This window comes from Ursus maritimus, unplaced genomic scaffold (assembly GCF_017311325.1).
Source record: "Ursus maritimus isolate PB19 unplaced genomic scaffold, ASM1731132v1 scaffold_3, whole genome shotgun sequence".
Lineage (NCBI taxonomy): Eukaryota > Metazoa > Chordata > Mammalia > Carnivora > Ursidae > Ursus > Ursus maritimus.
Genome location: NW_024425563.1, coordinates 96,216,580 through 96,238,664, shown reverse-complemented (window position 1 = coordinate 96,238,664; position 22,085 = coordinate 96,216,580). Strand labels below are relative to the sequence as shown.

The following is a 22,085-nucleotide window of genomic DNA, read 5'->3' as shown; positions in this document are numbered from 1 at the left end:
CTGGCACTCGAACAGGTGCATGGGCTCAGCGCAGAGAGTGACCTGATAATCCGCCTTCAACTTGGGGTGAATCTCAGAATCTCAGGGATGGGCCTCTTTGAAGAGGGCATAGACGACACACACACCCTTCAGCTGCATGGTCGTGACATAACTTCCCGTGCCCACAAAGTCACACGGCTAGCCGCCATGCAGGGGCCAACAGCACAGGGCATGCCCCAGGGTGCGACCAGGGGATGGCCCACCTCAAGCGTTTAAGATTTTACTTATTTATTTGACAGAGAGTGTGAGAGCACAGGCAGGGGGGAGTGGCAGGGAGCCCAATGTGGGGTGCGATCCCAGGACCCTGAGATCATGACCTGAGCAGGACGGCAGACACTTAACCAACTGAGCCATCCAGGTGCCCCGCACCTCAAGTATTTAAAACAGAACTGAATACCAGAAACTAGCCACATTTATGTAAAAGTATAGAGAAGTCACCTGGGACAAACGGCAGCTGAGGATGTCCCAAGACCCAACCACCCCTGGGATGGGGGGGCTGGGACACCCCAGAAGTGGCTGCTACCACTCACCTGAGACAGGAAGGGACACGCTGGGTTCTCCCTGCAGGCACCCTCAGCATCCCAGCCAGGGCCACTCTGTGACCGACCCCAGAAGGACGGTAGGGGACATGGAGGCCGCCTGTGCACCTTGCAGGGGAGCCTGAGCCCAACGCACCAGGGAGGACGCACAGAACAAGGGGTTTTGGAGCCAGGACATGTCGTTCCTGCAGGTGCTTGGACCCAGACCCATCTAGCCAGCAGTCATCACTGCGTGATTACACGGGGGTGGAATGTTCCAGAAAGCTATATGCGTAAGTGCATTTATTTCTCAAACTCCTGCTTCTTGGTCATCTCTCACTACAAGTGGTGAAAGAATTCCAAAAATATATCAGGGAATGAGTTTTGTGGAACTATAGTTGGATTTCCTGCCTAGTGATGTGAAATCTGACAACCGCTAGAATTGAAAAGTCTGAAAATTTTCTCTGGAAATATTTCAAATATTCAGAGGACCGTCCTCAAACAAAACCCACCCCCAGCCTGATGTGGTCAAAAACACTCCAGGACAGCTTTTAAAAAAATCTTCTGTGTTGTTAATGCAGGATTCTTAGCTTCTGAAATGCAACCCACTTCCCCAAATTCTTATGTAAAGTGTGCATGAAAATATACAAAAGGAGTCTCTTTTTTAAGATTTTATTTATTTGACAGAGAGAGCACAAGCAGGGAGAGCAGCAAAGGGAGAGGGAGAAGGACACTCCCCGCTGAGCAGGGAGCCTGATGTGGGACTGGTGGGACTCGATCCCAGGACCCTGAGATCATGACCTGAGCTGAACGCAGACACGTCACCGACTGAACCACCCACGTGCCCCACAAAAGGAGATTTTGAGGGTGATTTTTTAAAAAGTTTGTTTGTTTATTAAGTAATCTCTATGCCCAAGGTGGGGCTCAAACTCAGGACCTGGAGATCTCAAGAGTCATGTGTTCTCCAGAACTGAGGTCATCCGGGCGCCCGACGGTGACTTGATTTGCAGCGATCGTACCCGCACACCTTCAGAGATTTGGGGGGTTTCGGGCGGCCGCGAGGCGCTTCTTGATGAAGTGGCTCACCAGGCGCTGTGGCCGCTGCTGGTACTCGACCAGCACCTCGTGGGGGCTGCTGACCTGGTCCCCTTCCAGGCGGTTGAGTAGAGTGACACACACCACGGCCACTGCAGAGAGCAAACACCACGTCACGGCGAAGCCCCCGCTTTCTAACAGGTTCCCCAAGACAGACAAGGTGTCCCCTCGGCTGTCCCGCAGGCCTGTCCTGTTCTCGCCTGATTCCTCCCAGCCTTCGCTTCCAAAAGAACATTTCAAGCAGATCCCTTGAAAGCCAGGCTTCCAGGAGTTCTGGAAGGCCACGCTGGACGCTGAAGGGGAGCCTAGGAGCTCGGGGGTGGATTAACCCCAAGTCAGAAATCTAAGGAGCTTGGAAAGCAGGTTCAGGGCAGCGTCGGCAGCCTCCTGACCTGAGCCAAAGTGGGTCTTTCTCATCCCACTTAGTGGCATGCAAGCCACTGCATGGCCACCGAGGACCTTGCCTGGACGGTGTGACAGTCAAAGGTGTCCGAGTGCAGGGATGGATGATGCCACCCCATCCAGAAACTTGCCTTGGGGCAGGGTGGGTGGAAGGCATACGCTGCTGGCGGGTGCTGGGTGGTGGGTAATGGGGGCGGGAGGAGGACCTGGAGGCTGAGCCCCGGACGAGGGACCCTGGCGACCAGACGCTCGCCTACCTGGGATGCTACACGCTCCACATATGGCAGCCAAGACCGAAGACTCCATCTCAATGTTGCAGACGCCGGCCGAGTGGGCTGCCTGCAAGTACTTCTGCTTGTCCTTCTCTGTGTAGGAGCAGAGAGCACCGTCCAGACGGCCTTGCCCTAAAGACACGTGGAGATGTGCCAACGCTGACCTGGGTGTGCTCACCGCTTGCACCAGTGCGTGCCAGCACTGCTACCCGCCAGGATACAGGGACACTTCGGATCCCTCCAGGCCCTGCCCCCCATCAGCAGAGCACTCCAGGCACCATGGAAACACGGAAGAGAGGGGAGCCCCGGGAAGGACGGAGACCCCTCCCTGTCACCTTCATAGAAGTCTGAGGTGCACATGGTGTTCCCCAGGACCGTGGGGAAGTCTAGCAGTTCCAAAGAGCACTGCATCAGCTCCTGTGCAAGCTCCTCGTCCAGGTGCGTCCTCTGAACCACCCGTTTCCCTAGGACCACCTGCTCGAACACTGGCTTGAAGGAGGCATCCACTGCCTGACGGGTGATGACCACAGAGCCAGGCTTCAGACCTGAAGAGAGAAGCAGGTGTCATGGCCTCACAGGGCAGACAGGGAGGGCACAGCCCAGCACACACAGAAAGGAAAATGACCCGTCTACACACCAAAATACCGGGACACCCGGTAATGTTCTAAAAGGAAATCGCTAAGGATCCATTTTCGGCATCGAATTCTTTTTTCTGATGATAGAAGTAATGCATAAGCATTGCAGAGAATATGGAAGAGAAAAGAGCAAAGAGAATGAAACTGCCGGGGACCCCCGTCTCCGTTACATGTGCGGAATCCTCCAGTCCTTGCTGATTTTAACTGGCACACCACCGCTCAGGGGACCACAGTGTGCTTGCCTGGTCCCCGCTTTGTGCTTTTTCATTATTTAAGATTTCAAATGACTACAGAAGTACAATAGTCTAAGGAACCCCTATGCACCCCAAACCCAGCTCTGGCACCTCCCGACTCCCGGCCGATCCCATCTTCCTTTGATCCTGCGATACTGGGTTTCACTTCTCGTGTTTCGTGGGGCCTACCTTCCCAGGGCATTTTCACCTTTGTAGGGACGTTGCTCTGCTCCTATTCTTTGATCTTCTAATAACTTTGTGTGGGATGTGGCCACGAGCCTTTCCGGATACTTACCAAATGGGAAGTTGGGTTTCTTAAACATTTAGAAAGGATGGAGGAGAAAGCCAAGGGATGGTTCTAGAGCCCCCACGTCGCCCATTTCCATGAAACCTTACAAAGCATGTCGTGCCCCCCTGCGTATTTAGCTGGGCTTTCTCTCCCGTGGTGTTCTGGTCCCGGTTTTGGCCCTCTCTGCAACTGCTCCTACCCTGGGGCTGAACCTGCTTGACTACCGGCTCTCATTCCTGCACAAGCCCAGGGACTTCACGCCCCTTCTGCTGTCAGCGTCACCCTCAAGCTGGGGCAGGCCAGTAGTAGGGAGGCTACCGCAAGCCCCTCTCCGGCAGCTCCAAGCCTCCAGGCGGGAACGTCAGAGTCAGAGAGCGGAGGCCTACCTAGCAAATGTGCCCCGGCTTTCTCACTGCCTCCTGTCCTCTCTTTGCTCTCTCTGCAGCTTCCTGGGATAAAACAAAACACCATGCTCAGGACCAGCCTGGGGACCCCTTAGGCAACTTAAGGACACTTAACTTTGTGTTCCATCTCTCTCTTTGATTTTCCTGCTGGTTTTCTCCTAGGGTGGTTCGAATCCTTGCAGGAATAGGGAAGCGCAGAGGACAGGAGAAAGGCAGAGAAGCGGTTAGAAGGAAGGGAGAGAGGCAGGCAGAAGAGGGGGCTCCCAGCGCATCACCGCGAAAGGACGAGGCCCTGCGATGCTGGGCCCTGCACCTTTCCGTGACCCACTTCTGCAGTGGGGTGGGGGTGGGGGTTGGGAGAATCCGCTGGACGACAAGTAACAAAACGAGCTTCTTTTCATGCCTCGTGCTAATGCGCTTCCTGGCACAAAGCTGGGTCGAGGCTCTGGGTACCCGAGGCCGCCCTGCCCTGGGCCTGCGGCAGCGAGGCCCCGGGTCCTCGTGCGCGGGATGCTGGCCCCGGGCGAAGGCCCTCGGCGCACTCACCGATCCCGCCGGACGTGCCGATGCGGATGACCGTGACGTCGGAGCAGTGGGCGTGGTAAAGCAGCTTGATGAGCTCGTGCAGCATGACCGAGGTGGAGGGGATGCCTATGCCGTGCTGCAACAGGGAGAGACGCCCGCGGGACGTCAGGGCGGGGGTGCCCGGCGGCCTCTGCGCAGGTCAGACTGCAGGCAGAGAAGAGGACTTCCAAGCAGAAATTTTAAAACCATGAACACTTTGGGAGACGCGCAAGTTTGCGCAAAGCCCTCACAGCTGGGAAGCAAGTGGCTGCCCCGAGAGGCTCCGCGGGGAAGCAGCGGCGTGCTCCCTTTATCTGGAACCGAACACCGTCTCTGCACCCCGGCGTGCTCTGGACGGTCGCTCGCCATGCCCCCGGCCTGACAGAGGACACAGGTGTTGAGGGGGCCCGGCCCGTGGGTGCAGAGGGCAGGGGAGAGGCTGGCAGAGCGCGAGGCCCGAGCCCAGCGCCGGGGCAGGTACTCACACTGACAGACAGCACGGGGCCCACTTTGAACATGGCGTAGCGGTCGGTCCCCCTGCAGATGTTGGGGTACTCTGCACCTGGGTGGTCAAGGCCCAGCTCCTTGGCCATGTATTTGGCGAAGGCCTCCATCCGGGTAGGGCTTCCCCCGACACACACGAACTGCAACCAGAGAACAGAGCCCCGTCAGTCCGGGTACGGTCTTCGTAGCAGGGGTCCCTCCAAGGGGGGCCCCCCACCAACAGCAGCATCACCTAGATGTTGTGGGAAATGAAGGTCCCTGGCCCCCGCCCAGAGCTACCGCATCTGGGGAGCCCCGTTATGGGTGCTTCTGTGAGTGATTCGGATGCTCCCCCAGTTTGAGAAGCACTGACCGGGTCATGGGATCACTGCTCCGTGCAGGAGGCCCCTGTGTAATCTGTCCCACGCAACCCAGGAAAACCAGACCCATGCTCTCTCTGGGGAGCTAATTCCGGGTTCCATGCCTGCCCAGTCTCTGTCCATCGTGTGCACAGCTCGGTCGGTGCCCTGGAGGGCCTAGCTTTGGAATAAAATGATACAGGCTCCTCGCTGTGCAATCGGGGCCCTGAGTCCCTCTGTAAAACGGGCTTCTAACCAGCACCACCCCAGCCGTCCAAGAGCCAGGGGCCCAGTGGGGGCTGGGGAATTGGGAGCTATCACGTAGGCGGGTGGCTCTCAGAGACGGAAAACCTTTCATCTGCAAAGTGCCACATACAAAAGCTTATTTTTCATTTTGTTTTACCCAAGAAGGAAATGTACGTAAGCCAGCTTTAAGGAGTTTGATGATCAAAGAATGATTCGTCTCACAACATGACAAACAGCGTTTCCATAGCCTAGGAAAAATTATAAGTTAAATTCTAACATATGGAAAGCATATAAATTAAGACTCCAATGAACAGCAAAGGAAACCGTCCACACAATGACAAGCTACTGAGTGAGAGACGATGTTTGCATATGACATTCCGAGAGGGGTTAATACCCAAAACATATACAGAACTCACACCTCTCAAGAGCAAAAATACCAAATAATCTGATTTTTTAAAATGACCTGAATAGACATTTCTCCAAAGAAGACACCCAGAGGGCCAACAGACGCATGAAACGATGGTCCACATCAGTCATCACCAGGGAAATACAAATCACAACCACGATGAGACACCACCTCACACCATCAGAGTGGCTAAAGTGAACAACACAAGAAACGGCAGGTACTGGCGAGGATGCGGAGACAGGGGAGCCTCGTGCACTGTGGGTGGGAACGCGAGGATGCGGAGACAGGGGGGCCCTCGTGCACAGTGGGTGGGAACGCAAACTGGTGCAGCCCCTGTGGACAGCAGTATGGAGGGTCCTGAAAACAGAATTAAAAACAGAAATGCCATATGGTCTAGGAATTCTACTACTGGGCATTTACCCAAGGAAAATGAAAACACTAATCAAGAAATTACATGCAGCCCTATGTTTATTGCAGCATTATACACAGTAGCCAGGATACGGAAGCAATCCAAGTGTCCACTGATTGATGAGTGGGGAGAGAAGATGTGAGACACACACACACACACACACAGGAATATTATGCAGCCATAAAAAAAAGAATGACATTTGCCATTTGCAACAACATGGATGGAGCTAGAGGGTATAATGCTAAGCGAAATAAGTCAGTCAGAGAAAGACAAAACCATACGGTTTCACTCACATGTGGAATTTGAGAAACAAAACTAAGAAAAAGGAGACAAACAGAAAACCAGACTCTTAAATACAGAGAACAAACTGGTGGTTGCCAGGGACACCTGGGGGGCTCAGTTGGTGAAGTGTCTGCCTTCGGCTCACGTTATGATCTCAGGGTCCTGGGATCGAGTCCTGCATTGGGCTCCCTACTCAGTGGGGAGCCTGCTTCTCCCTCTGCCCCTCCAGCATCCCCTGCTTGTGCGCGCTCTCTCTCTCTCTCTCTCTCCCCCAAACATGTGGTTGCCAGAGGGGAAAGGGTAGGCGCTAGAGTGAAAGAGATAAAGTGGATTAAGAGATACAAACTTTCACTTGTGAAGTAAATAAGTCATAGAGATGAAAGGTACAGCATAGGGAATATACTCAACAGGGTGGTAATAACATCGTTTTGTCACGGATGACGATTACGTTACCCTGGTGAGCACCGAGCAGTGCATGGAATTGCTGAATCACTATATTGTGGGCCTGAAACTAATATTAGACCATCTATTAATTATGCCTCAATTCGCAAAATACTACTACTGTAAGTTACCCGACTAAATCCCTCTTATAAAGGCAGAACACATGGGGAGTTGTCTTATGGTTTGACATGAACACGGCAGCTGCTGGGACAGACCCCAAGGAGCAGCAAGGGATGCTGAGTCCCTGATTGTTCTGACTTTGAATCTAAACATCGGTCCATCTGTACCCACAGGGATCAGACATTTCAAAAGTCCTGTGCCAGGACAGACCAGCCCTGAGGAACTCAGGACTCGGGGTGGAGCGGGGGTTGGAGGGGTAGGACTAGAAGCAAAATTAGCCATTCCAAGGATAAATACGCACCTTAAATCACAAACAGACACATGTAATTACTCGCTTATTATCCCTTGGGCCTGTACAGAATGTTCTGTATCCCCTTTTTCCTTTTCTCTCAGGGGAGCATTAGGAAATTTATTGCATATGGTTTCCATTACATGCTGAATTTATAAGAGATGATTTAGGGACCAGTATGGCAGAACTTACAAGTTTTCCTTCACTCATTAGTTTACGTATTTTAAAAGCAACGATTTGCAAAAATCTGGTGAAGATATAACTTTTTCTTTTAAAGATTTTATTTTTACGTACTGTCCACACCCAACCTGGGGCTCGAACTCATGACCCCAAGATCAAGACTCACACGCCAGCCACTCTTGATCGCATGCCAGCCAGGTGGCCCCTTGGTGAAGATATAACTTGATGATCTACTCCTTTGTCGCCAAGTCTACCCGTATTATCCAAGAGGAGATAAGACAAACCCCAGGATCAAAAGCCCTGCTTTTTACCTTCACATCTCCGAACATCGCGGGGAAATCATGCGTGCTGGTGCTGAGACTGAAATGGTAGAGGACGTCTTCTTGCATTGCTGCTACGTTTGGGTTGGTGGGTTGTACGAGGTGGTCACTATTACAAAATAGGAAGGTGAAAGGTTTATAGAGCACCGCTGCCCCGTGGCCACCGTAACGGAAGTGCTCTGTGTCAGCAAGACACATGTGGCTCACGGTGGGGTGAGATAGGCCACCCCGGCACCACAAACGCTCCCACTTCCCTGTCTCCATTCTGCCCCCTCCTCCTTCCGCATCTCCCCTCCTCACCCCTCGGGCCCCTGTTTGGAGGCTGATCAGCAAGAGCTTGGAAGAGCACAAGAAAGTACAAAGATCAAGACACTAAATCACCCCACAGCCAGAGTGTAGCCAGCTGCCACCCAACTCAAGTTCATTCGACACGCGACCTTGGCTTTATTTTGAAAACAATACATTCACATAGGATATAGAAGAAAAAGAATTGCCTCGAGGTCTCCCTTGCAGAGATAACCTTTCCAGTCTGTACATCTTGTATTTAATTTTTCTTGCCTTGTTGCATTGGCCAGTGCTTCTGTGCCATGTCCAGTGGGAGGGATGAGATAAGACATGTTTCCATTTTGGCTTTCTTTTCAGTGGTTTCCACTTTCACCTTGAAAGTGTGTGTGGCTCCCATTAGTATTTCTGCTGGACAGCACGCTGCTGGCCTACAATAAGGGTCGGCAAACGTTTTTTCATAAAAGGCCAGATAGTGAATATTTTTGGTTTTGCAGCTCACAGGGGCCCTGTCACAACTCAAGCCAGCTGTTGTCACGTGAAAGGGACCACAGACAACATGCAAGCAAGTGGGGTTGTGTTCCCATAAAACTTTATCTACACTGCACCTCCAGCTTGCCAACCTTACATGCACCTCCTTCGACATCTACGCCTGCCTGACTCCCATGGGCAGTGGTGCTCCCTCAAACCCTGGCCTGTCGGGCCCCAGGGCTGCAGAGACACGCCTGGATCCCTGAGTCAGGGCACTCAGGACCCTCTCGTTCTTCCTTCCAACTCTCACTTTCTGTCCAGAACCCACTGATCTGTTTCCTCCTCAATCTAACTCTGTACCAAAAAAAAGAAAGAAGGAAAGAAAAGATCCAAGAGAAGCCGCCCTCAGCTCTCAGCTCTCAGCTGCCTTGCAGGGCTCCCTGGGGAGATCTTCCTGTGACTCAGGCCCCTAGGGCAGTGGCCACTTCCTTTGCAAGGGGTGGGGGGAATGTTCAGGAAATGTGTCTAATATTTCAAAATCTAACTGGAAACACGTATTTCCCAACCAAACAGACGCTCTGGATAGCCATAATGCTCATTTCTTCTTTTTTTCTCTTTTTGTATTTTTGCTTTGGGGGCGACACCACGGGTGATTTCCCCGGAGAGCAAGCCATCTGTAAACTGCTATCGAGTCAGTCCTGATGAGTTCCCACTCGCGCTGAGCACCAGCCCTGCCCCAGGCACTCAAGACGCTGTTTGGCCCAAGGTGCTGGAAATCTGGCGGGGAAAACAGCTGTAAGCTGTAATCAGAACAGCTGTAAGCCCGAGCACCGCGGCGACCGCCTGATTCTAGCATACGTGCTGCCGAAGGGAGCACCGGGGAGGTCCGGGGAAGGACAGGATCCGTCTTGCTCTCGGGCAGACAGACACGCAGACGTCAGTAACAGCCCACTGCCGGGCAGATCCAGCCCCAGCCCCAGAGTCGGTTTGGGGTTTTGCTGGCCCTCAGCCTCGCTCTCCATTCACCTACTCCTTACAGCTGCAAGGAAAATTCTGACATCACACCCTATGGCGTTTAAGCTCCTCTAGTGACAGCCACGATGCCGTCAGGTGGTTGCTACACTCTTTCGGGATGTTCTGAGCACAGCGGGGACCAAGTCAAGGCCGACGGGCAAGAGTCAAGAGCTGACAAAACAGGATGTGATTGAGACAACTTTGCCCCATATTTCAACACAGACAACTCTTTTTCTCTGATTCCAGGTAGAGAAGGAGAAGGAAATGGGTCTAATTCTGCAGAACAGCAATGGTTTTAAAATATAGTAATTGGGGGCGCCTGGGTGGCTCCATCGGTGAAGTGTCTGCCTTCAGCTCAGGGCATGATCTCAGGGTCCTGGGATCGAGTCCTACATGGGGCTCCCTGCTCAGCGGGGGAGCCTGCTGCTCCCCCTGCTCTCTGAGTCAAATAAATAAATAAAATCTTTAAATATATGTACATATAAATATATATATATGTATATATAAATATATATATATGTCACATATATATATATATAGGGCAGGTAGCATAATGAACCAGAACAGGTTCAAACTGGCTTTTTGAAAGGTTTTACAATAACACATCAAAGTTCTCTACTCTAGATACAGTTTCCACTTACTTTATCCTGCTTTATTTTGTCACTTTATTCATTTAACAAATATTCCCAGAGCACCTGCTTCGTAAGGGAAATGAGAAATGAGTGACAATTGGCCGGTTCTAGAAGCTGCCCCAGTGGCTCGGGACAGGTGCTTGCGGACTAGAAGAGGGGAGGGCGGGGCATCTGGGGCAGGGAAGGAGGGGAGCTGGATCCCACACGGGCCCCACGCCCTGTGCTGGGCACAAAGAATAATACCGAGTAGCACCTGGGAGGCACCCGACTTCTCGGTAGGAATGATGTTATTCCGAGCTGGTACGTAATACTGCATTTAAAGCTCGCGAGCACCACAAAAGCTGGGTGCCGGCAGTATCCCCACCTTAGAGGCTCACTTTAAAGATCAGTATCTTTCCAAAAAAAAAAAGAGGGGCACCTTGGTTTCAGCTCGGGTCACAATCTCAGGGTCCTGGGATCGAGCCACCCCCTGCTCTGCGCTCAGTGGGGAGTGTGCTGGGGATTTTCTCTCTCTCCCTCTGCGCACCCCCCCCCCCGGGCTCTTTCTCTCTCTAAAATAAATACATACTTTAAAAAATTCCTGTCTGTCACAAGAAGACCCGTGAGCCTTTGAGCTCCCGACACCACACCCGCCTCTCAGCTGGGAGGGAGGGTGGTGAGAAGCCAGGGGCTGGCGATGACAGCAGTGAGGGAGGGCAGGGGCGCGTCACCAAGCACGGGGCAGGGCAGGGGCACTCCAGCTGAGTCCTGTCCATGGCCTTTGTTGCCCTGCGCTCCCTTCTCAGCTGCATTTCAACCCCACCCTCCACCGGCGCCCGAGAGGCCTGGAAACGGGACAGGGCAGTTGGGTTCCAGTGCCTTAGAACACTTAGAACTTTATCTCTGCGGTCCTGTCCCCAAGGCAGCCCAAAGTGTGAGAACGGCCCTCACATTCTCCAGGGAAGGAGTGGGGAGGACAGGCATCCATGTGGGATCGCCACCAGGTGAGAGCCCAGGGAGGCCCGAGGAGGTCATGGGGATGTCTGAGAATCTTCCCCCCTGAGAGACAACCGAGGATCCCAGCTCCAGGGCTCCCCGAGGGCCACACACAACCCCGGGGCTGTCGAGGAAGGAGGCGAGCAGGGCTGGGATATCCCCTGCAACAGGACGGGGTCCCCCGGTAGTCTCCGCAGAAGTGGGGGACTCGGAGAGGGGGGCGAGGAAACCAAAATCCTGTTGGATTCAAAGCCCATGTAGGAATCAGGATGAAGGCAGGAAACTCGCTTTGCCCGCAATGCACAAATACGCACCCAGGAGGGGCCAGCAAGATAACAAAGTGGAGATCCGGAGCACCATAAAGTATTTACGATTCAGAGCCCCGACATCGCTGGGTGACAGCAGTCTGTGCTGCAGAAAAGCGGCCTGCCCGGCTGAGACCACGCATCCTGGGGCCAAGGGCGGAGGGCCAGAGCTCCCAGAGTCTCAGTCCTGAGCCTCCGGACCTATCCTGCCCTATCCTGCCAGGCCCCAATCTGCATCACAAAAATCAAGCATGTTCCTGTTGGTGGCTCTCGGGAAAATGTGTGTCACGAAGGAATCACGATAAACCCCCAAATCCAACCCGGCGTGAGGTCACCTGGAGCCTCACCTGTGACTGTCACCCTTCTTTGTTTGGAACCCTGAGGAAGCCATTCTTTCAGCAGGGGCAGGACCCTAGGAGAAAACAACACAGAATATTATTTAAGAATAAAGTCGGGCATATACCAAATCTCACGCGTTTATCTGCCAGAACTCTACTGGAACGGGTCAGCGCCAGATGGAAAGTACTTAGCAACACATCTTCAGGGTCTGGGAGAGACGTTTCATTTCATTTTATTGTTTTTATTCATATATGTAAGAGACAGAGCATGAGCAGGGACAGCAGCAGAGGCAGAGGGAGAAGCAGACTCCCCGCAGAGCAGGGAGCCCGATATGGGGCTCGATCCCGGGACACTGAGATCATAACCTGAGCCGAAGGCAGACGCTTCACCGACTGAGCCACCCAGGCGCCCAGCAGGTGAACTCAGATAATAAAGCCCATGTCCTGCCGTGGGGACAGGAAACAGAAATCAGGTTAACCCAGTGACCCAGGGGTCATCAAGCCCGAGAGTGGAGTTTGCCCCGTGCAGCCAGGATAGGTTCTCCACCTGCCAGCTCACCAGCCACAGATCAAAACACTAGAGCCCATCAAGGCAGCTCCCCAAAGACCCTTTTTGGAGAAAGGGATCGATAACCATTATCACTGACCATTTTTAGCAAATTCTGGACCCAGAGAAAATGAGAAGCCACAACACTTCCAACCCCCAGCTTATTCCGATGGGCTTTAGTCCCTAACAGCCTCCCAACGGACCCCTTTCCTCCTTAGTGATCGCCTCTCTTTGGTCTCCCGGACCCGCTGTGTCCTGAATTAGAATTCTCTTTCATTATATCTGATTCGGACTGTGTCTGATGGAACGCGCTGGTCTTCGGTTTGAGTTCTGTTTGGGACTAGGCCGTCCTTCCAGAAATTGTGTGGCCTTTGGTCTGATTCCTTCTGGAACCAGACTGTTCCCCAGAAAACCTCAAAGAAATGGGATCCTGGTTGTCAAAATGCTTTGAGGGTGTCCTCCTTCCCCCCACTACTGGGACCACGGCCAGTTTTATGTTTAAAAATGATGGTCCTTCCGCATGTGCATTTATAAATAAATAGACGGACTTAACAAGAAGTAATTTAGACCTACATTTCCAATGGCCATTATGGGGAACTTCCCATCTCCCCAAACTTAATTTTCTCAAAGCTGAATGGGACAACCACGGTCCTAAAATTGACAAAACTAAACAGGATTCCTTCTACAATTGATATTTTGAAACTTCTATGGGCTATCAGGAATCCAAAATTGCCTCTCTCCAAAATAGTTTGTAAACTAAATGAGGCAGACAATTAAAAAGGAGAAAAAGAGGGCACCTGGGGGGCTCAGTCGATTAAGCTCCAACTCTTGATTTCGGCTCAGGTCATAATCTCAGGGTCATGAGATCGAGCCCCGGGGTCGGGCTCTGCACTCAGCCTGGAGTCTGCTTGTCTCTCTCCCTCTGCTCCTCTCCCCACTCTCTCTGTCAAACAAATAACTAAAACTTATTTATTTGACAGAAAGAGGGAGAGAGCACAAGCAGGGGGAGCAGCAGAAGGAGAGGGAGAAGCAGACGCCCCACTGAGCAAGGAGCCTGATGTGGGGCCCAATCCCAGGACCCTGGGATCATGACCTGAGCCAAAGGCAGACGCTTAACCATCTGAGCCACCCAGGCGCCCCTCAAATAAATAAATAAAATCTTTCAAAAAAAAAAAACAAAAACAAAAAGGAAAAAGCGGGGGGGCTTCTGAGGCCTCTTCCCCTCCCCCATTTCTCCGTCCACAGAGGCGAGGCCACCATCTTGCACTCAGGCCCTGGCGCCATGGGCTCTATCTTCAGCCTGGCCTTGTCATCCTTCTGTCAAACCTTCTTTTCCTCTGACGCTCCCTCCGCTCCCTCTTCTCCTGAACCTATTAAAAGCCCGCTCCTTCAAAGTTAAGTCTTCTGAGGATCTAAATAGACCCCCGGGTTCCTAAGTTCCCTGGACTAAGGCTGAACTTCGAGCCAGAGGCAAGGAGGTTCCCCTAAGTGACTGAGGACCCCCACGGGTTTGCTGAAGAATTTAAGAGAGTTACTCAAACTTACCAGCCTGGTTTCTGGAATTCATAGCAGTTGGGCCACAGGCTTGTGGCAGAGGGCCAGCCCAAGCACGGGATGAAACCAGCCCAGTGGGAACATCCTGGGCAGGATTTGGAGAAAGAGACCCCTGAATTTTGGCAAGATGCTAGAACACTCGCTGGAAATCTCCACCAAGCACTTAGAATGGCTTTTCCGAAGCCGGTTGAGTAGAACAAAATTCAGGCTTGCGCGCAAAAGCCTGATGAATCCGCTCCCGATTATTACGATCAACTCCAAACTGACTTTAGCGAATATTCTGGTCTTCCTTTTAATTTCGTGCTCATTACCAGGCTGATTTAGGATCTTTTCCTTTTCATTAGAAGGCCCAGGATGGAATGGGAAACTAGGTCCCCCAGATTCAATTACCCTGGCAAACCAGCTTGCTCGCACCCTCGCTGGAAAGACCTACAGAAAACACCACTAAAGGAAAGACCACTGAAATTTCCAACGTTCAACTCCATCAAGGCCCCCAAGCAAAAAGCCTAGTTTCTGCTGTTACCGCCGGGAACCAGGACATTGGATAAAGGACTCTTACAGATTTACGCTCTTCTGGAGCCTTCAGCCCACCAGCTACGCTCTTCTACCCCCTCCTCATTCCCAGTGTTGGGCTCTGCCAGACCTCCCTCTTAATCAACTCAGGGAAACCACTCTCCCAATTCAGAATGGATCTCCGTCCTCCGTGACACAGGACCTCTACTCTCAGTGCCCAGCCCCACAGCTGCAAAGCAGCCCCTCAGGGCCCAAACGGTTCAAATAGTGGGGGTCTCCAACCAACCTCAACAGGTCCCCACCTCTGAACCTATTCCCTTTGAAAGGTACTCTTTTCCCTACTCATTTACTGAGTTGAGATCCCTAGAGAACTATCGTGCCAGAATTCCTTTCTTCCCAAAGGGAAGATCATTCTGGAATCTGACAGTAGCGATCAAAATAGCCAACCAGGGGAATTCAATGACCCTCTGATGTCTTTTGTTTGCTCTGTCCCTGGCGGGACCATAGTCGAGTCTGGGGACACTGATCATTTATTCCTATTCGATCAGCCACCACCCTCTTTCTGGGCACAATCCTCAACTGATACTGGAAAAATCCACAGTGCACCTGCCAACAAGATTCAGATAGATCCCTCAAAACTCCTCCCTAGAATTAATCAATGCCCTCTAAATAAAGAAGCCCTTTGGGGCATCAAGCCCATGGTGGAGAATTTCGAGGCTCAGGGCCTCATGATCCCCTGTACTAGTCCCTGTCACACCCCTACTTTATCTGGGAGGAAACCCAATGGCCGGGGACAGAGCTCTGTTCCGTGAACTCTGATGCAGTAAGTAACACTGTCACCCGTCAGGCCCCTGTTGTTCCTAACTCCCATGTGCTGCTGGTACCCATTCCCACTGAGAGCAAAGTGTCCACGGTAATTGGCCTGTGGGGTGCAGGGTTAGTATTCCAGTCCAGAAGGACAGCCAGGGTCTTTCTGCCTTCACGTGGGAAGAACAGCAGGATGGCTGGGCAGTCATGCCCCAGGGTGACACGGAGGGGCCTTTAAAGGCTGATTTGCATGACACAGAGTTTTCTGCAGGCTCCACTTGGTTACTTGGTTACAATGATTGCTCTTCTGCCCCCTTCTCAGACCTCTTCATAGGAAGGCAGCGTCCCCCGTCAAAACTTTTGGCCTGAAAGAGACCTATAGTCTCCAACGAAAAGTTGCAATTTGCACCAAGTCAGGTTCAATATTTATGGCACCTGATCTCTGAGCGAGGACTTGATGTGGATCCAGGCTGACTCAAAGGCAGCCCGAATTTCCCCAAACCAAAAACCAAACACCAGTTAGGAGGCTTTCTTGGGCTGGTGGACATTGGATTCCAAAGTTGTCTCTCACGGCTCGGCCCAGTCCATATAAGCTTTACTAAAAAAGGACAAACCTGAACTTGGGGCGGGCATGGGGGAGGGAGTGGTGCTGGGGGACTGACCCTCGACCTGTGGGTCTGACTCTGTCTCTGGGTAAATGGTGTCCCAAGCAAGCTGCATTGGGTCGTCGCAGAATTAGCGGTAGGAAACCCACACACGAGTCCAAATTGTCCTAGGTGATCAGAATCCTAGGTCCTGAATCCAGGCATGCAAGCACAGCACCCATCAAACAAATCCACTCAGACAGCTGGGCTTCCGCCCAAGTCTGGTTTCCAGGAAATGCAACCCCAGCAGCCCCTGCAGGGACTGGCCCCAGGCTGCCCGCTGGGTCACCCCTCCTGCCCTCCCCCTCGGGGGCTCTCACTTCTCCATGGAGATCCCCAGAGGCTTGGGGTCTCACAGCTGTGTCCCCAGGCGGGCAGGCAGTATTCCCCAGGGACAGCAGTAGCGCTCACAGTGACCCCCTTCCCCCAAACAATCAGGACCCTCCAGGATGCTAATTTTTCCTCTGCGGGGAGCCGGTGGGCTGGCAGAGAGCTCAAAAGAGGAAGAGTTAGACTTGCCTTCCCAGGGGACAGCAGACAGAATCCAAAAAAGGAAACCAAGCCGCAGAGAAAGCATCCTGTCTGGCCTCGCCTAGAAAGTGCTGCTGTCCACACCTGATCCCTTTTCTTGCCTCTGAACCAGAGAAACCATCTCCCTGCCCTGCGCTGCCCCTCAGCGCTTCCTGAGTCCGCCCAGCCTGCTTCCCTTGGCATCCTTAGCGCTCGCAGACACCCCTTTCAGCCTGTGAGCCTCCCCAAGACTGACCCCTCTTCATGCCCCCGCCCTGCACTCAGTAAAAGATCGAACCAACTGGGAGCAGAGAAAACCACAGACTTTCGCAATGCTCTGATTGGAAAGGTCCCTGCTAACTCACGGGGGATGCTGGCAGGCAGAGTGGCTCGGTGGGCGGGTTTGCATGGCCAGTCCCGGCATAAGGACCAGAGACGCATTTCACTCTCCAAAGGCTACGTTCTACCATCGCCCCCGCTGCCCACAGAAAGGTCGAAGCCAGGAGGAGGTAAAGGAGGTGTCTCACTTCTCGGGAGACGCAGAGGCGGAAACCAGGAGCCCATCCATCCTCGTGGGCAGCTGCCTACTCACCTAGACTCTTCCAGTGGCCACAGGTGAACGGGCAGTGGTGGGGAGCAGGTGTTCGCTCTTGGACAAGAAGCCCCTGGTGGTGAGAAGCAAAGAGGTGATAGCTATTGAGGGACGTGGTGCTGCGTTTGTATCCCAAAGAAGTTTCCCAGTTGGCAGAATATGAACAAAGCCACGTTATATTTTTCCAACCTTCAAAGGAATCAGGAATTAGGGGTAATCAGCGGTGCAGTCCCGTTCGCATTGAGGCTAGAGTTTGGCCAGCGGGGTTTAGTGTAGAAAAGGAAGAGGAGCCCCTGCTTGCAGGGTCCACTGCCACCCAGCGTCCACCTGGGTGCTCAGTGAGAAAGGGCTGATGGGGATTTCCAAACAACCCCCCAGTGCTATTTAGCCAAGAAAGGTCATCGGTAGGGAATTTGGGGCAGATTTCTGATGACGGCTGCTTCAACTTTTGGCTGATTTAAAATTTTTGCACACCCCGGACATTTTCCCTTCCACGGATAATGCCAATAATGCATTTCCTAACAATACGTGCTTGATGGTATAAAATGGGACTTCCAGTCTGGGCATCTCAGAACGAACCCCGGTGCCCATTCCACTTCCTGCCTCCCGCATGGCCCAGAGACGCCAACTTGCAAAACATGGTCCCTGATTTAGCCCACTCTGCACTGCCCATCCATGAGAGGCTCAGGCCGGCCTTCTCCCTCCTCAGCCCCCACGAACGAGGCCGCTAGTGCAGAGCAAGGTGCGTGGATGTGCTTACGAGCTGCATTTAGCTCTCTGGGGGAAAGCTTCATCTATTTACTGACATAACTAGAAAAGGCATTAACTCTCTGTAAGATGCTGGGAAGCACTAAGCATGGCCTGCATCAGTCACTGACCTTGGGGAAAGGTCAAAGGCCAAGTGCTCAGGCACTGTGTCCACTCACTCTGACCACTGTCTGGAAGTGACCGGGGGCCTCTGGAAGGCTGAGGTGGAGAATGACAGAGATGTGAGCTCCTGAAATCCCTTGTCTGCCTATAGGCAGAGCCTCCTAAAAGAACTCAGTTGTTAAGAATTATCTCCTAGGCAGCAACTGTAATCCCTTCTCTGAGAAAAATCCAAATAGACACTGTCACTCTCCTATCTATTTTCCCAAGAAATCATTTATCTTTCCAAAGTCCTTTGTTTCCCTAAGTGCCCTTTCTGTACTCCCCCAGAAGTCATTTGTTCCCCCAGAAGTGTCCCTCTGTGCCTCTCATGCCCTATTAAGATGGTAAATAAGCCCCCAAATTCTAACCATCTCCTGGAGCCACAATTTTGTTAACTCCCTTTGTAGAGACATCAATAAAAACCCATCTTTTCTCTTGCTATTCCGTCTTTTCTCGTTTTAATTTGCAGCCCCCAAGAACAGCACCTAAGAGGATAGAAGTTTTTCTCCCCAACACGTGATTCCAGCACAGCTGGAGGGACGCACAGCCTGGACAGAGATGTGCTAGGAACAGAAAAGTGGGATATGCTCTGCATCCCTGGGATGAAATCTTAAGGAGTAACTAGAAGGTGGTATTAGGAGAAGGCTGGCAGGGATGCTGTGTCTAGCCGAACTGATAGGGAATGACACAGTGTCATCCCCTAGGCATGGGGCTAAGGCGGACTGTTTAATTCGAGATGCCATGGTTTAGCACAAGGTGGCTGTGGGCATCACCCCATGGGGGAAATAAAGCTTGAGGTGTCTTCATGAAGCGGGTTTGAAAAGTGAGAGATAGGGCTCCCTAGGGGAAAACAGGGCAGGTGGGAATTTGGGGTCTAAGGCAAATTCCCAGAACCCACAATTGAGGGGAGCCCAGGACATGAGAGGGGCATCAAGGGAGCAAGGGGGTGACCAGGGCAACGTCCTGTCACTGCATCGTCAGAACTGGATGACGGATGACACCTGGTGTCCCTTTGTCCTGAGGGATGGAGTTTCCATGGAGACCAGATAGCCCTTCCACAGCGCAGGCAACAGCTTGGGTGTTGGGACCCAGGTGGGCCCCGGGTGGGCCCAGCACCCAAGGAGGAGGCCAAGCCGGGGGCTGTTGGAGGCAGCATCCCTTCTAACATTGCACTATGGGCCTCCAACTTCACACCCAGGGAAGGCTACATCCACTTCCTGAAGAGAAGTCTCCTCTCACCTCCCCAGGACCCCATGTGCTTCTCTACACAATCGGAGGGTGTCCCTAGATGCCTGCCCCGGAGGTTCAGCCTCGCAGAGAAATCGGGCTTGGTTCTGGCTCTCGGGCTCCCTGGGGAGGAGCCCACTCACCTGTTGCCTGATTCAACTTGTAAAAACAAAAACCCCATAGTTGATGTTTGTGTTCTTGGGGTTTTTGTTTTAACCTATTAAACGAAAAATCAGATAGGTGGGCTACTCAGTGTAAATAGCTTGGTATATAAATGTTTATAAAACTTTTTCTTTTAAGACTATTTGAGAGGAGAGAGAGCAGGCACAGGGGGAGGGGGAGGGGCAGAGGGAGAAGCAGACTCCCCCTTGAGCGGGGAGCCAGACATGGGCTCAGTCCCAGGACACTGGGATCATGACCTGAGTCAAAGGCAGTCGCTTCACCAACTGAACCACCCAGGCGCCCCTACAAAACTTTCTTGAACGAACACAGTTCAAAAGAAATGTGTGTGAGTGTCTGTCTGCGTGTGTGTGGGAGAAAGACAGGGAGGAAAACGATCAATGCTTATCTTTAGGGACTCGGAAAAGTTGCGAGTTTCACTTCCGGTTTTATAGTTGTGGCTTTCTTTTTATTAAGCTTTATTTATTTAAGCAATCTCTATACCCAACATGGGGCTTGAACGCAGGGCCCCGAGATCAAGAGTCACACTCTCCACGGACGGAGCCAGCCAGGCGCCCTGAGTTTTGTTTTCTTAACAATGAGTTTGTATTTATTTTATGATCAGCAAAGATAACAAAGTCCTCTTGGACAAAGGCCCACGTAAAAAGCTGATTTATTATTATTTATAACTAAAACGTTACTGCAGTGCCCACCAGCGCGGAAAGCCCTGCAGCTAACAGTGTGATTTGTGGGATCATGAAGCTTACGCGGAAAGAGCTAGAAAGAAATCTGGCCTCCAAAAAGGGGGAGGAAAGGGGCAGATTGGCTGAACCTAGGGGAGTTTGTGGCAGGCAGGAGGCCTGACTCAGAGAAAGGTGGGACACAGGATTGCAGCCGGAAAGGGCAGGGCACGGTGTGAAAACTTCAAGGGTTTAAGATTTAGACTTCACTCAGTTCCTCCAAAATCACTAATCCTTCAAAAGCCAAGCTCAGAACCCAAGAAAGGAACCAAAAATCTCTAGATTTAGGAGGGGGCAATGAGCCAGAGGGGTGGGACAGGGCAGGGCTGGGCAGGGTGGAGGGCAGACAATGGCACAAGGAAGCATAGGGGGAGGGAGGACTTGGGGGGGGAGGGGGAGGACATTGCAGCCTGAAGACTGCCTCAGTGGCCTTCAAAGTAGCCCTGTCCTCCGGATTTTTGTATTTCTAGGTCACTCCCCATTGAGGGGAGCAGCCTGGTGCAGGGCTGAGCTCTGGTATGGGCGGCCGGTTCCAAGCTGGCCAGGAAGGCTGCCACCAGCAGCCTTGAGTCATCTGGACAAGCCAGTCACCTGGCCAAGCCCTGACCTGGAAGGGAGACAGACCTGTGGACAGCCTCTGAGGCTGTGTGATGCCCCCCCTGTGGGCGCTTCCATGTAAAAGAACTCATGCCCCGTGCCAATTCTATCTCTGCCCTATAATTTTTGACTGTGGTTTCTCTTTACACCTGCTGGACTAACAGATGTCAGTATTCATACTGTAACACTTGTTCAATGTTGGTTCAATGGACACTTTCTTTCATCCACTGGGGCTGTCAAGGTTTGGGAAAGAAAGGGAAAGAGAAAGAAGAGAAGAAAAGAGAAAAGAGAAGAGAAGAGAAGAGTACAAAAGAGAAGAGTAGAAAAGAGGAAGGGAAGGGAAGGGAAGGGAAGGGAAAGAAAAGAAAAGAAAAGAAAAGAAAGGAAAGGAAAAGAAAAGAAAAAGAAAAAAGAAAAGAAATGAAGGAAGGAAGGAAGGAAGGCGGGAGGGAGGAAGGGAGGAAAGACGGGGGAGGGAAAGAAGGAGAAAGAAAGAAAGAAAGAAAGAAAGAAAGAAAGAAAGAAAGAAAGAGGGAAAGGAAAGAACGAGAGAGAGAGAGAGAGAGAGAGAAAGAAAAAGGGAAAGAAAGAGAAAGGGAGAAGGAAAAGAAAAGAAATAAAGAAGAGTCCCAAAACGGACTCACTTGTCCCAGGACAGCAAACCGAGACTTAATACCCTTAAATCAAAACCAAATCGGAGACCAGCCTTAAAAAAAAATCTGAGCAGAAGAAAAGGTTAGTCATAGGAAGTTTCTTTTGCAAGACTAACTTGACCCCAGCCACTTCTTCCTTATGCCTCTGGAAATGCTGGAAATGGAGAGTGAAACATAAGTTTCCTGGTGATGGGTATGAGGTAACAGGGTACCAATTTCCTACCATTGAAGAAGATTCTAACATGGTAGCCAAGCCCTGTGAAGAACAGTGGCTGCCTTCCCGCTGCTTTAAAACCCTATGTCCTTGAAGCCCCGTTCCATGTTCTGGTTTGAGCGCCCCCTGTTTGCAAACTCTTAGCAGCGCGCCCTTGATAAACTTACTAATTACTACCCCGGTGAAATCAGTGCCTTTATTTCTGTTCTTTCTGAACTTCTGACAGTTCTAACCCATTAGCCTCTCAGAGGTTTGACCTTCAACCAGTCCACCTGCGATCACCTGGTCACAAGAGTGAGAGACTCCCGCCCTTCCCCCAAAGGAAGATGACCTTGCCCAACAATCCTTTCCTTTTACAGTAACTTTTGTCTAGTCCAGTCAGGTCCCTATCCCCTCACCCTCAGACACCCCCCCCC

The 22,085-nt window shown here is 52.0% G+C and overlaps 1 protein-coding gene across 1 annotated transcript in view; it reads right to left on the bottom strand.

The window, feature by feature from the left end:
- Positions 1-1,428: 1,428 nt before the first annotated feature.
- UPP1 (uridine phosphorylase 1) overlaps positions 1,429-22,085 on the bottom strand; it is a 21,976-nt gene continuing 1,319 nt past the window's right edge. The window contains exons 2-9 of the mRNA XM_008703471.2: positions 17,171-17,243; positions 12,013-12,077; positions 7,978-8,095; positions 4,937-5,095; positions 4,434-4,548; positions 2,662-2,871; positions 2,312-2,458; positions 1,429-1,744 (exon numbers count right to left, since the gene is read on the bottom strand). Of these exons, the coding sequence (XP_008701693.1) occupies positions 1,587-1,744; positions 2,312-2,458; positions 2,662-2,871; positions 4,434-4,548; positions 4,937-5,095; positions 7,978-8,095; positions 12,013-12,056 (951 nt within the window). The 5' untranslated portion in view covers positions 12,057-12,077; positions 17,171-17,243 and the 3' untranslated portion in view covers positions 1,429-1,586. The remainder of the gene's footprint in view (positions 1,745-2,311; positions 2,459-2,661; positions 2,872-4,433; positions 4,549-4,936; positions 5,096-7,977; positions 8,096-12,012; positions 12,078-17,170; positions 17,244-22,085) is intronic.